Below are 14,527 nucleotides of genomic sequence, written 5' to 3'. Positions count from 1 at the left end.
ATACCACAAGTTTTTTTATGCCAGTTTTTTATGCTGCTAGCTGCTCTGACAATTGATAAGAATGATAGAACTTGTGCTTTCTCTTCCCACTTAGAACCTCTTCAGCACTCAGTAATCACCAGTCCTTCGTTCTTCTGTAAGCATGCCAGCACATTCATAAATGCAGTTCAGGATGGCTTCATTGCAGTTGGAAAAGATGCTTCTGGTAAGATTATTTTTCCCCACTAAAATAGTGCTTCGTGCTGTGCAAGTTGGTAGAAAGGATTCTTCTAAATGAGCAGTAGTCAAAATCTGATTTATCTAGCTCTTCGTTGGGTTATTAATTTGCCCTTAATTCATTCTCTTTTTTGCAGATACTAGTCTAAGTGCTATATGGAAGGAAATGATTCGTTTTGTGAAAGGGGCAATTGAATCAGGTAAGTGGGTATATTAATGTTCTGGTGTAGACCATAATAAAAGCTTATGAGCAATTATTGGAAAGTAAGAGTGTGGACAAGTAAGTGCACCATCCAGGTAAAAGTATTCTAGGCATGAAGAACCTGGCTCCAACACTCAGTCTCCAGGAACTGGTGCTAACTTAAACTGAGTAACAAATGATGAAGTTGAAAAACAAATATGTTTTTCAGTTCTGCTTACAGCTGTGTCTAAACAAATTGGTAGAACATTTAACATGAACAAAGTTAATTCCCGCCACTATTTCTGAACAGCCATAATTTACCTGAAAGCAGAACTCTGTTTAAAACTTGCAGCAGGAGCATTAATGCAGTTCTCGCCTTTAAGGTGGGCAATGCTGCAGGTTTTGCAAGACCAAATTGTATTCAAGGCCTAATTTTGCATCTCTTGTTTTTAGGGAGCAAGAGAGAACGGCAAAGCTCAGATGTACTCACTATGTTACTTCAGGCCTTAAAAAACATTGTTGTGTCAAATGAACTATCTGTGTTAAAGTCAATGGTAAGTTGTTTATTATAGTCTATAAGTGTATATATAGCTATCAAATAATGGTAAGAGGTGGCATATCTACAGATTATGATCTCTGAACTGGTCCCATTGGACATTGTTTGGGTCAGCATTTGCTCTGGTGAGCAGCACTTGCTCCCAGTGCTGACACTCATTAAGCTATGTGCTATACAGCACTTGCTGCTTAGTTGACACAGGATTTTCAAGCTAAGCATTGTTGGAATTGGTCTTTCCAGTCTTGTAGATCACTGCTTCTGTTAAGCCTTGATTTCCTCTTTGTACCCCATAACCTCATGAAACAAGATGAATTTCCCCCCCTCATATTTACAGATTAGGTTTAGTATTCATGCTACGTAACTATTCTATTTTAGATGAATAATGTTTCATTTCCTCCTTTAGTCCCTGATAGAAATCACAATCAAAGAACTGCCTCCAAAAGTACTAGGATCCCCAGCCTATCAGGTTGCTGACATGGATCTTCTGAATGTAAGTGGGATTTGTGTGTGTGTGTGTAAAGCTTACCCTACCCATCATGTCACTTGTACAATATATTATAGGCAGATGACCCTTGTTCTCTTGACAAAGCATAACTGGTAAGACTTGTGTATGCTTTAGCTAGAAATGTTTCTGAGTATTTATGTATACTACAGCATAGAATATAAGGAGCCTGACTCCTTTTATTTGAGTAGTGGCCATACCGGAAAATATTGGCAGGAATCAGATGGAGGGCTCCCTGTTTAAAACAGTAACTATTTTAGCCTTAGATTGCCAAGGTTCTGTTAGTAAGAAAAGCTGGAAAGAGAGATGTTGACATTTCTAGGGCACAACAAAATACAATACAGTGGAACCTCGGTTTATGAACACCTTGGTTTGCAAATTTTCGGTTTACGAACGCAGCGGACCCGTCTGGAACAGATTAATCCACTTTCCATTACTTTCAATGGGAAAGTTCGCTTCAGTTTATGAATGCTTCAGTTTATGAACAGGCTTCCGGAACCAATTGTGTTCATAAACTGAGGTACCATATACCAGCTTCTTAATCATGTTGAATGTGTATCTGAATGGTAGCATCAAGTATAGCATTTCTGAGATCAGAGATCATAAAACAGATTGATGTAGCTGATTAATAGCCATTTAAGGGCTTCAGGTTTTCCCCACTAGCTCTCTTTAAAAAAAAGTTCTTTCCAAAAGTCTTATACAAGGTGTGACCGGAAAGTTTGGTGAATGGTCACAGAAATTGGACAGCAAGAAATATTCAAACGTACATGCCTCACAGGCCTTCAAAGTAGGCCCCCTCTGATACAATGCACTGTTGACAATGTTCGTAGAACTGTTGGAAACTTATGCCTCTTTTCATACTGCTTTCAGTTCACTCGTCACAGCAGCTTGGACATGTGAAATGTTGGAAAATCTGTGCCCTTTCAGTCAGATTTCCGTTTTGGAAAAAGAAAGTACAGTAATCCGGTGGGGCCAGATCGGGAGAATATGGAGGGTTGGACAACATCATCATCTCAGTAATGATTTCATGCAGACGATGCAATTCTTCCGCCATAATTTGGATGGACAAACGCTGATCCCGCATCAATAACTCACGAACTCTCTTGACATTTGCTGCCGTTCTGCTCGTTGATGGTCTGCCAGACCGAGAGTCATTTTCGATAGTTTGCTACCCTTCACAGAAATGCTTAAACTACTCATACACTGTCTTTCGAGTTACAGCTTCATCTCCGTACACAATTGTGAGCATTTTGTGGGTTTCCGCTGCTGATTGTATGTTCAAATATTTCTCACTGTCCAATTTCTGTGACCATTCACCGAACTTTCCAGTCACACCTTGTAATTGCATATGAGCACAGTGAACACAGATCACATCTTGGGATTGAACCATTTAGCAATTATCTGTTCTTAACTGTAACATAATTGTTGACCCCTATACGTTAATCCAGCAAACAGGTGTTGTTGATGCTTATACGGAATAGAATACAGAATAGAGCCATACTGTACGTTTGTGAAATATTGCCAAACATAGCAGACTTGTTGACTAAGTACTGTGGCTTTTTTCCTTGCTAGGGGACTCCAGCATTGTTTTTAATTCAGCTTTCTTTCCATGAAGAACTGTTAAAATGCTATGTTCAAGATGAAAGGTAGGTACTACAGAGCAAAGTTTTTCTATACTCTAGTAATTATATATCCTAATATCTGAATTCATTTGGGCTGTCTGATTACAGTAATTTTCTGCTTTAAAATGTAACTAATATTTTTCTTTCCCTCCTCAATCTATAAGTCAAAGTTATTACAACTTTGTTGAATGATGTAGTTGCTAAATAATTTGAAGTTGCTGAGTGTTTCTTCTGTTTTCTTTCAAATCAGGTTTTTCTTGAACTATGAATCACTTGTAGGATGTGTTTTGTCTGGCCCTACATCTCCTCTGACTTTTAGTGAGTCTGTATTCACAATTGTCAACCAAAGCGCAAAGTATCTGGAAAATAAGGAACATCTCTGGAGAATGTGGAGTATTATAGTTAACCCCTTAACTGAATGGATTAACCAGGTACAGTGTGTTGGTTCTACTGAAATGACTATACATGGATATTCCAAAGTATGTACTTTGCTGGAATTGCATTTTAAAAGTATAGTGTCTGTAAAATAACCTGGCACAAAAAGCCAGAATTCCCATGTGTCTTAATGATGGTGCATGTCTAGAGTAAAAGTGAAAAATATTTTAGAAAAACAAAGCCCAGGATACCAGGTTTCTTTGGGTGTATAAAGTTCTGTTGTTGTTTTTTTCCCCCCCTTTAGACAAATGAAGTAAATCAAGGTGATGCTTTGGAGCATAATTTCAGTGCAATTTACAGTGCATTGTTGCTCCCTGTGAATACCATATTCCCATGTTCTGAATTTCCACAGGTAAGAAACTACTTGGATTTTTTTAAAAAAGAAAGAAAGAAGTGTGTGTAGTAGTAATCTTAGACCAGAAAGAACTGTGATCTCTGCTTCTTTTCTTTCATGACAGCCTACAATGAAAACATTGCTCCGTTCCTGGTCAGAGCTCTATAGAGCATTTGCCCGCTGTGCTTTGCTAGTGGGAACAGCAGAAGATAATCTATGCTGTGAAGAACTCTCTGCTAAAATAATATCTGGATTAGAAGATGAAGCAGATATTGTAAGTATAGGCTTCTCTTAATTCAAAATGTGGTTGGTGTTTATGTAAAATCCTATCCCTTGTCTTTCACTGATGAGGTAAATAAATTTCTTTTATTTCAGAATCAGTCCAAATTGGATGGCCTCGCTCACATCACGTCAGTTATGGTTGACTGCATCAATTTTGCACCTTATGGCAATAAATACCAACCATCAAATAGATGTAAGGATAATAAGTGGAATCAGCAACTAAATGTTGCATTGGGGAGTGGTTCGTTCCATTCCTTCTCCTGATTTTCTGATACTTCCTCTCTCTTCCCTCACCTCCACACCTGGTCAGTCAGCTTTTCTTGCCCAGTGAGCCTGCTCAGTCCTCATTTGACTGTTTCAGGATTTCCCCCCCTCAGTGTTTTTTTGTGCTTCTGCATCGTTGGGGTTTCCTTATTCCTGCTACCTTCTTCTTGTGCTTGAGTGTTGCTTTCTTGGGCTATGTAAGAATTGGTATTCATAATATTGATTTCAAAACGGAGAGCTGCTGAGTTGCTATACATATTTGGTCAGTTTACTGTCTTGGCAGCTGAATTGATTGTGTTGATTAAGAGCTGTGCTCAGACCCATAAAAAGCTTCTTAAAGTTGTATAGACACACGTTGTTTGGTAGTTTGACATAAATTCTGAAGTCTCTACTGAAGTCAGCAGTGCAGTGAACTACTATTAAAGTTAGTCTGGATTAAGTTCTTCAGCTGTGCTATTAAATACTTTAAGTAAAATGCCTGCCATGGTGGGAGGCTGGGTATGTGTGGAGCGGGAGGTCTTGAAACTTGCAAGGAGTCCCTGGGGTGTATGTTGTGCACCATTCCCTTTCGTGGGAGAATAGGCTCTCTTGCTGTATTGCCCTCCTCCTTTGGAAGGGCTGTTGCACATGGTTAAGAGGCGAGCAGGCCATTAGGATCACATGTGAAGATTCTTTCACCCTATCCCATTGCCCTTAATCATCTGCTGTGATGTTAATTACAGCTACTTCATGTTCTAGAATTTAAAACATGGGAACAGAAAAGGGAAGGGAGTATACGATCTCCATATGAACTCTTAACCCTGTACTAGGAATATAGCTGTAGAATCGAATAACACTCTCATATTTGGCATGTTCCAAGGGAAGGGTACAAGGAGGAATGGTATTTATAAATAGATGCAGGTGTGTATGGTCCTTGCTATAACTTTAATATAATCTACCTTATTTGCTAAAATAAATGTTGTCAACTTAACATACTGATCCTTAGCCCCACAGATGCCTGCAGACTGGTCCAAAAAGAAAAAAGATCCCCTTGGCAAGCTGTCGTCCTTAATTAAACTTTTAGTGATACTAGTAAACTCACTTCAGATGATTGCGTCCAAGGAATCCAGCCCTGAAAGAAAGACCTCTATCAGCACTTCCGTTATTGGTGCTCTTCAAAATATCATTGGCCATATCTCCCTACCTTCAGTCATCAGACCTCTTTTCAGAACTATTGCGAAACCGTTATCAGCATTTTATGAAAAAACAAAGTGAGTGCTGTGCTATATAGCTATGCAATACTGACTTTGCAGTTGCATACTACTTTTGTTACTATGGCTAACTTGTTTTATACATGTGATTGAAATAGCTTAGGAAACCTACGTGGCTATACCACTAGTCCAGTGATGTTCCAGAGGTACTTTATTGGTGCTACATTGAGAGTTGGATAGCAGCTTACATAGCACCTTGATGCAAAAGTTCCATTTGCAATCTGTAATCAGATTTATTATTTTTAAATTTTACTCTTACAGCTGTTTTTAAAAAATATATTTAACACAAGTATTAACTGCAGAGAGCACACAGTTTTAAGAGATGTCATTTCCTATGACACAGAAGGGGAAGGGATTCTTTTTAAAAAATGATGCCTCCTTAAGGTATGTGTGCTTCATCCAAAAATAGGAAAGTACACCACTTGCTTCAGAGTTACCTTTTTATCAATATGCAAGTTTGGTCAGTCAGCTGAAGCTCATCATTGATCAAACAGAGAGTTGCTTAATTGGGTGATAGCCCTAAAAGCTACAGGAGGCTAGAATCAGCTGCTTACTGAAAATTCATTATTAGCAGCCTTGATTTGGTTGGCTATTTGATATGTCCAAAAATGGTGTGTGTTTCTTTAAACGTGTATAAATGTTATGGCTATGATAAAATTACAATACTATCCTGATGATGATGATGATGATGATGATTGCTATATTGAGCTTCCTCCTGCTATTGATTGATTGATTCCCCTTCATCTTAGCACAAAGGGCAGGTTACAGCTTTAAAAACATTATTGAAAACATTTTGCCACAATTTTAAACTATAAAAATTAGGTAGGTCCTATATTGCACCTTATCTGACAGAATCTATTTTTAAGACTAATTGAAAGCCTGAGGGCAGGCATAGTCTTAAATTTTTTTTAGTTTTTTTTTTTTTGGTAAGCTACTCCCAGAGCTTTTTTTGGCTAAGGGGATATGAATGCTGTAACCAGGAAATAAAGAAGCAGAGGTTATTCCTTATATCAATACTCATCAGTTATCTCCTTTCCCCCATCAGGTCCACTAATGCGTCTAAAGTGACCAATGGGCTCAACAACAAGGTAATTTGGACTGGGGGTGGTGGGAAGCTTTTCTGTCCCTTGAATACAACGTTTTTTAATACCATGCAGCCTAGTACCATAATTCCATAAAAGGAGCTGCCCTTGCACATAGTGTATAGTGTGTGTGTGTGTGTGTGTGTGTGTGTGTTGTACCAGCATCTCTGTTGTACTACCACAGACTTGCCTTCCTCATAATTATGTGGGTGTTGCATGACTAACCCCGGCAAGGAATTGCCTAATCAGTGCAATAATTGCTTCATTGTGCATTATTTGGGTCTAGTGTAGGATTTTGCCATGATCTCCTATGCCAGGGGCCCCAGACTAAGGCCCGTGGGCCGGATATGGCCCGAAGGCCTCTTTTACTCCACGACGACTCTGCCGTTTGCTCTTAGCGGCGCGGTGCAGCTGCCCACTTCCGCGTCGGATGTGTGGCGGAAATAGCTTGCGCACATGCGCTAGTGTCATTTCCGGCGCACTTCTGGGTCGTAGGACGCTCATGCGCACAAGCTATTCCCGACGCTCCTCCCACCTGGAAGTCGTGCACGCATATGGGTGTGCGCTCGCTCACTCGCGCTCCCCCACCCTCCGGTCGGGTAAGTTTAGAGACCCCTGTCCTATGCCATCTAGCCTAGAGGATAGGGCTCTGGGTCTGTAAACAGCGTTCCAAAAACTTCCTTATATTATTGGCCTTCTTGCTTTAAGTTGTACATTGTAACCAAGTAGACATTATGTGCTGTTAACACCTTTTGCAGTTATAACATTTTTGATACATTTTTTTATTCTATTTTCCAGTTTGAAAAGTTATTGGCGGAAAGTATTAGTTGTTTTCAGTCCTTCTATGCTGGATCCTTTGACAGTGAGCTGCTGCAAGAGCTTTCTCCATTGCTGTGCATAATGCTTTTGCACAAGAATAAACAGCTACGTAGTCAAGCAGCTCAGTTCTGGAATGCAACATTTGGTAAAGCTGTAGTGCTGACATACCCAGAAGAATTAAAGTAAGAATTTTGTAGCTATAGACTTGTGGACAAACTCATTTACTTGTGTAGAGCCCCCACCCCAGCTCCCAGCCAGTCTTAAAAGCATTCTTATCCATTTCCCAGTCTGCTAAACATGAAGCACTTCTATTGGAAGCATTTTGTTGGGGGAATTTGAAAAACGGTATATGCATATGAAAGCAACTATATCATAGCTGTCCTGACTTGGAGTTGTGTCACTTTGCCAGTTCCTTTAATTAAAAACCAGAAGAACTCTTTAGCCGCTGCAAATCTGAGCAGAAGAATGGGTAGAGAAAAGGGTGGCTTAACCCTGCCTCTTGTGTAGGCCTTCCTGTACAAAATTTAATGTAAGGACAACAGCACCTTTGAATGGAACTTTTGGACTAGAACTGCTTTCTCCTTTTTTCTATCACTCCTCTGGTCAAGCTTATAAATACCAGGTACCTTCTAGTGGTTCTTTTTGGTTGGGCAAAGGTTGATGTTGACTGACTGCTAATTACTTCCGATTTGGGATTCAATGCACTCTTTAATGAAGTAACTTGTACAATGGAAGCAAAAGATTTTGGTATAAGTAATAGTATTGTTTGTCCTCCAGAATTTCATATTTTGCTTGGTGTTTCACACAATAAACTAGTATAGACCATTTACAGATAATCAAAACAGGTGAAAGTTTTGCATAATGTTTGGGTTTGAATATAGAATACAAAGCTGCATCATCTTGAAAATGCATTGTAGATAGCAACCCAAAGCTGCATTCTTGTGCTTATAAGTTTTCAAGTGTAAACATTGTGCTAAAAACTAATAGTTCAAAGTCTGAATATCAGATTCAAAGTTTTTAAATGCAACTTCCATGATTGCTTCCCTGCAGATGTGTTTTGTGCCAAGCCAAGCAAAAAAATTTACTCTCGTTGCCTGGCTTTGAAAACACGGACATAGTGGGAGAATGTAACGGGACATACTCTGATTCTGTAAGTATTAGGATTTGGTATTGGTTGTAGTAAACCTTTTTATTTTTCAGAGTAAATAGGTCAAAATGCACACCTTCATTCAGCTTACAATTGCTAAAGTAGGAGTGTGCTGGTTTTTTTTATGAAAGGTAGTTGCAGATAAATCTGAGGAGAAACTTAGTTGACAGCACTTCTGACAATCTTAATAGGACCTCTTCTTCCCACATGAACTGACTGACCCTTCATTCATCTTCATTCTCTGTGTGTCCCTCCAAGGGAGATGCAGAGGGTGTCGGTATGATAACGGGCCCCCTCCGTGGTGGGTCCCCATTTATGAATTGCTCTCAACTTGGCAAGCAATAAAATTTCTTTTCCACCAAATTTGGCCTTTAATTATCTTTGGCCTCATCCAGTGATGGGCTTTCTTAGTCCTGCCCTTCTATGAATGTGTTTTTAGCTTTCACTTTGTTTTAGTTTAATGTTGTTCGACAGTTATGTACTATTTTTGTAAGTCACTTTGGGTTATTTTTCATTAAAAAGCAACTGATGGTTCACTTAATTGAGTTCTTACTGTAGTTATTACTATTAAGAAATAATAATAATAAATTTATTTATATGCCACCCATCTGACTGGGTTAGCCCAGCCATTCTGTGGTAATATTACATTGCTCTTATTAAATTGTAGTTTAATAGTAAGAACTACAGTAAGAACTCAATTAAGGTGTTATATTACTCCTATTAAATTTTAATTTTGTTACAGCAAACAGAGAATTCCCAGTGGGATGCAAAGATAAGTGGAATAGAAGTAAATCCTAGTGGGAAAAGAGACTCCCTGCTGGCACAGACCAATGAACTAAAGCCGAAAAGTATTAATTCCCCCGTAACACCTGCAAAGGTAAGACATCAGTTCATTAAATGGAATTGTTAACTGAAATTGTTTCTTATTGGCACTTACATCTCCAGCAATAATACCCAGTTTTTTTCTATTCTAAGCATCAGTTATTTTTCTTGTTGATAAGGAGAGCTGAATCATGGGGCTCACTGGAAGATTGCGGTGGAATTTGCAATTGATTATAGGCAGAATCCATTTGTCTCCCCAAGTGTGAGCAGAAGCCATTTTCACTCAGCCACAGTGCAAGGTTTACAGCATTGTCTGATATGCACTGTTACTGTTCATAAGCAGCAAATTATCTACACTCTTTATTTTTACTTTTTCTCATGCAGCAGATGAAACTAGAAAACTCGCTGACAAAGACAAATCGAAAAAACTTGCTCCTGGAAGAGGAAAATACTGTTGACTTCGTGATTATTCCTCCAGAAACAAAAGAGAGAGTGTTGACAGAGCACCAAAAAGAAGTGCTAAGAACTAAAAGGTTTGTAACAAGAGTCAGGAAATGCACCTTTTCTGTGTGCCACCCAGGTCTGAAACTTTCTAGGTAGCTCGTCTCCTTCATTGCCAAGAGCTGGCAGAAGAAGAGCTTCCAAGTTGGTCACACTTCCTCTGCCCAGTTAGTTCAGTAACCAATAAGGGAGCTCACTGTGCAACCCCTGGGTAGAATGGTTCCTACACAGGCCCTAGGGCAAGCCTTCAAATTTGAACAGTTGCTAGCTTAAAATGCCATTCTGTATCAAATGTATTAGGACTACTCATTTTATTGGAATGTTGACCAGTTCTATTTTTTGCAGGATTGATATTCCTACAATGTACAATAATCTTGATGCATCCCAAGATACTACCTTGTTTTCCCAATATTCACAGAGCCAGGAAGATTATCCGTAAGTATTAGGGACCAACAGTGCTTTGAAATGTAAAATGTTTGAGTTTTCTGTGCATCTAAGTAAGTTGCCTTTATTTTAGGGATAAACCAGCCTCTGTGGAAGAATCTGAGAGGGAAGAGAACAAAACAATACCCCAGGTATCTTCATATGTTGACAGTTGTTGGGAATTGATAGTAATGACATTTTAAAAAAATCCAGCATATTGCTGGAGTAAAGCACATGTAGCTGCTGACACATCCAGGTGTCAAAGTAACAGCCACAAAAAGGTTTATATTGACATCTGAAACATTATTGAAGTACATTGGATGGCTTTGACTTCCTTTTTGAATTTAGAGTGAAGGCATAAGCCTATCTGGACCCTGCCATGGTGCCTTGGGATGTATGGGTTGCTTCTGGCTTCAGGCCTTCCATTATAGAAAGTGCATAGTCTATACTTGAAGGACTGTTACCAGTTTCTAGTTGCAACAAATGACTAGATTTTTGAAGGTGGCAAACTGTTTTAGTGAATAATTGGAATTGTCAACTTAACCCCCCCCCCCTTGCACAGGTTTTGCTTGATTTTCCTGCATGTTCTTATCTGGAGAAAAATTCTGGAATTGCAAAACGTAAATTGTAATGCTTGCAATTCTGGTAAAATAACAGGAAAAGTATCCAGTGATTTAGTGATAAGACTTTTCCTTCCTTCCTTTCTTTCCGATAACGGTTAGACAAGGATATGACCTGAAGGTGCATGCTGTAGTAACTTTACTGAAGTTAAAGAGATCTGGCTGTATAGATGCCTAGAATTGGCACATAATACTGCCTTGAGCTTCGAGGAAAGGTAGGATGTGAAGTAAGCAGTATAGTCAATATAATGTATAATGACACCAAGCTTTTTTCAATGCAGGATGAAAAAGCAGCAAGTGACTTGCTTGGCATTGCCCATGAAGTAACTGAAAGTGGGAAGACAGATGTACTTCCAGAGAAGAATAATTCCACCAATGCTGAACAGCTTACCACTTTTGGTAAACAAAGCTTAGATCCAAATTGTGAGAAATTGGAAACATGTGCTCCTAAATCAGATCCAGGGGAGACTTCAGTATTGGATTATTCTCTGAATGAATGTACCTCTAATGTCAGCAGCTGCAGCTCTGCCTCTAGTGATGTCATTTCAGGAACCCCACAGCCTGTAAGCAGAAGACAGTCTTTCATAACACTGGAAAAATTTAATAGTTCAGAAAACAGACCATTCAGTCCTACAACTTTCACTGTGTCTGGAACATCTGCAAGTACTCCTTTATTAACCAAACAGGAATGCATGATTGCTTCAGATGCTTCTTTCAAAGGAATTCCAGATGGGGAGGATAATAACAGCTTCAAACACAAAGTGGAAGAAGCCATCCCCAGGTCTAAAAGGTCAAACTTGGAAATCTTAGGTGCACTGGAGACTTACGTCAAAGTCAAAAGATTGAAAGAAGAGAATAAGGCTAATTCAAAATTGCAACCTGAAAGTACACTTGGTATTAAAAAGTCAAGCCTTAGGCAAAATAAAACAGATAATTCTGAAGAAGAAAATTCAAAGATACCACAGTTGCATCAGGAGAAAAATATGCAAGAGTCTCCTGCCAACCTTGTAGAAGATAAATGTGAATTACCTGGTGAAACACAAGAACCAGAATATTTACTAGACATCCCATCTCAAGTTTCTGAGTTGAATGCACTAGGATGTACAGTAGAAAATAAACAAATTTTGGACAATGTTGCAGAGACCAAAGCAGGGGCAAATTTAGATTCTAAAGAGAATACCCCCCCAGAGCTAACTTTAGCAGCAGCTACAATATCTAATGTTGGCCAAAGTCCACAAGTTTCACCTAATCCAAAAGCATTAAGACGTTCTTTAAGACGAAAACCAGAAACTGCAGAAGGAGCTTCAGGTAGTCCAGACAAAGAGAACAGTCAACAGAAAAAAGATGGGCGTAAAGATGGTGAAAAGGTTCTGCCAAAGAGGAGTTCACAAAGTAAAGAGGCTTCTGCACAAAAGCAAAAATCTGTTCCTGATAAAACAATAGATGTGCAAGGAAGTATAAAGAAAGAAATCAATGTACATGGGAGCAGGACTGCAGAAGGTACGATCTTGAAGGAATCCCATGTTTCAAGAACTATCCAAGAGGAAACTAGCATAACTAATGAAAAATCTGAAGGAAGTCATTCATCTGACATCAGTGACTTGCAAGATTCTGTTCCAGATACAACTGGTGAGAAACCTAAAGGGTTTCCACGGTATCAGACAAGAAGAACCTCACAGGGATTACTTACCAGTATAGAAAACTCTGAGTCTGATGGTTCTGAAACGAAAGAAGAAGGAACCAAGAGGAAAAGGTTAGGAAGATGGAAAAATAAAAGCAGTTCACTTGAAAGCAGTTCAATTGAAAGCCACATGAAAGAAGTGCTAGAAAGCCAAGAGTTTCATGCAAAACCTGCAACAGAAATCCAGACCATGCCAGCAGAAAATAAAGATGTAATGCATTCCGATGAACACATGGAAATAGCATTAGTGTCTGGTGTTATTGGTCAAGAGAGAGAGAGAAGTACCCTCCCACTTAGTGAATGTTCAGGACTTGAGCAAGATATGGACATTTCTCTTTGTAGAGACTCTTCAGATACAGAGAGAACTGCTGCCAGAATGCTGACACGCTCCACTTCAGAGTCAGCTCGAGAAAGCAGGCAGAGAACGACAGTTATGGATAAATATTCTGATTCCTCCTGCAATATAAGCTCCCCTGCCGAAGGTTTGGAAAGTGGTGCTTATACTGCTGCTATCAGTGCCTCTTCTTCACCTGAGAAGTCTTCAGAGACAACTGAGTGTCAGCACAAAAGAAGCAAGCGCACAAGGAAATCAAAGAGCTGTAACTGCTGTGGTGAGAAGCCATCTCCACAGTTGGGAAAGTCTAACACTGAAATAAAAAAAGAAGGGAGCCCCCAAAAAGAAGGGAGCCCAGAACTAAAGTTAAAAGAGCCTAAAAAGATGGCTAATAAAGCAACAGTGGCTTTGCCAAGCATTCCTGCTACTGTTGATTCTCAGTTTGCTGAAAGGCTCAGTATGGAACCTTTTGCAGCGAGCACACCGCTGTCCTCCATTAGCAATTCCTCTGCCCTGAAAGATTCACACGAGGGTATCCAGTCTGAAGACGATTTGCTAGGAGGTGACACTCCAAAAGAGGAACTCAAGAAATCATCCCATGTGAAAGATGAGAGTGACACATCTGTTGCAGAAAATCTGGATTGTGTTGGCTTGGCTGAAGGAACTTCAGAACCAAGTTCAATAGACTCTGATTTAGTAGAACACATTGTTCAGTGTCCATCCTTAAAAGCAGACACAGATCCAGGTTCTGTAAAAATAGGAGATAGTAATCAAAGTGGTCATCCAGAAGGTAGGACTGATGTAGAGATGAGTGTGAACCAACCTGAAAAAACAAAGGCCAGCGAAACAAAAGCTGACATCATTCAGAATGTTGTGGACAAGACACCAGTATCTGTAGCAGAGGTACCAGAACTTCAAGAACAGGATGCAGAAAGCGATATAGCCAGCAGATCAATAGAACATGAAATCTCAGCCTTGGTACAGAAGGAAAATAGCTCAGATTCCCCTCTAAAGTTTCAGGAAATTTATGCTCTTTCTGTAGCCAAGATTAGTGAAAGCCCTAATGGAGTGCAGGCACGCTGTATTTGGTCTCCATCAGCTTCTCCCTCTACCAGCATTTTAAAGAGAGGTGTAAAAAGACAAAAAGAAGAAGATTCTCCATCACCAGCAAACAAGGTACTTGAAGTGGCTTTTATAAATTTATATGTGAATATATCCGTATTGTATCTATATCCTTTATACAGTTCAGTATTCATTTCTTCCTTAATAAGAGCTAAAACCTACAAAATCTTATCCATGATTTTTTTCATATCTCTCTCCCTTTTAAGGCTTACGATATGTTTAACACTTTTAAATCTTTGTGGAGGAAATGTATTTTGTCAATTCAGACACTTCTTTTTCTTTGCTTGTGAGAGATTAAGCCGCTTATCTTAACATAATGTATCTAACTTACCTA

The 14,527-nt window shown here is 39.3% G+C and overlaps 1 protein-coding gene across 4 annotated transcripts in view; it reads left to right on the top strand.

Moving 5' to 3' along the window:
- RIF1 (replication timing regulatory factor 1) overlaps window positions 1-14,527 on the top strand; it is a 38,187-nt gene that overhangs the window by 17,789 nt on the left and 5,871 nt on the right. For 3 of the 4 annotated variants that reach the window (XM_035131558.3, XM_035131540.3, XM_035131567.3), the window contains 18 exons: window positions 95-205; window positions 354-416; window positions 851-951; window positions 1,357-1,443; window positions 3,028-3,101; window positions 3,328-3,508; window positions 3,757-3,864; window positions 3,971-4,120; window positions 4,222-4,321; window positions 5,378-5,642; window positions 6,688-6,730; window positions 7,523-7,725; window positions 8,594-8,693; window positions 9,433-9,567; window positions 9,897-10,045; window positions 10,359-10,448; window positions 10,531-10,588; window positions 11,338-14,247. In XM_035131558.3, the coding sequence (XP_034987449.1) occupies window positions 95-205; window positions 354-416; window positions 851-951; window positions 1,357-1,443; window positions 3,028-3,101; window positions 3,328-3,508; window positions 3,757-3,864; window positions 3,971-4,120; window positions 4,222-4,321; window positions 5,378-5,642; window positions 6,688-6,730; window positions 7,523-7,725; window positions 8,594-8,693; window positions 9,433-9,567; window positions 9,897-10,045; window positions 10,359-10,448; window positions 10,531-10,588; window positions 11,338-14,247 (4,928 nt within the window). The remainder of the gene's footprint in view (window positions 1-94; window positions 206-353; window positions 417-850; window positions 952-1,356; window positions 1,444-3,027; window positions 3,102-3,327; window positions 3,509-3,756; window positions 3,865-3,970; window positions 4,121-4,221; window positions 4,322-5,377; window positions 5,643-6,687; window positions 6,731-7,522; window positions 7,726-8,593; window positions 8,694-9,432; window positions 9,568-9,896; window positions 10,046-10,358; window positions 10,449-10,530; window positions 10,589-11,337; window positions 14,248-14,527) is intronic. The other variant, XM_088661498.1, reaches the window with a different exon arrangement.

The sequence above is a fragment of the Zootoca vivipara genome, chromosome 1 (assembly GCF_965207765.1).
Source record: "Zootoca vivipara chromosome 1, rZooViv2.hap1.1, whole genome shotgun sequence".
Classification (NCBI taxonomy): Eukaryota; Metazoa; Chordata; class Lepidosauria; order Squamata; family Lacertidae; genus Zootoca; species Zootoca vivipara.
The sequence above is the reverse complement of the archived record's forward strand: the minus strand, read 5'-3'. Positions and strand labels throughout refer to the sequence as shown.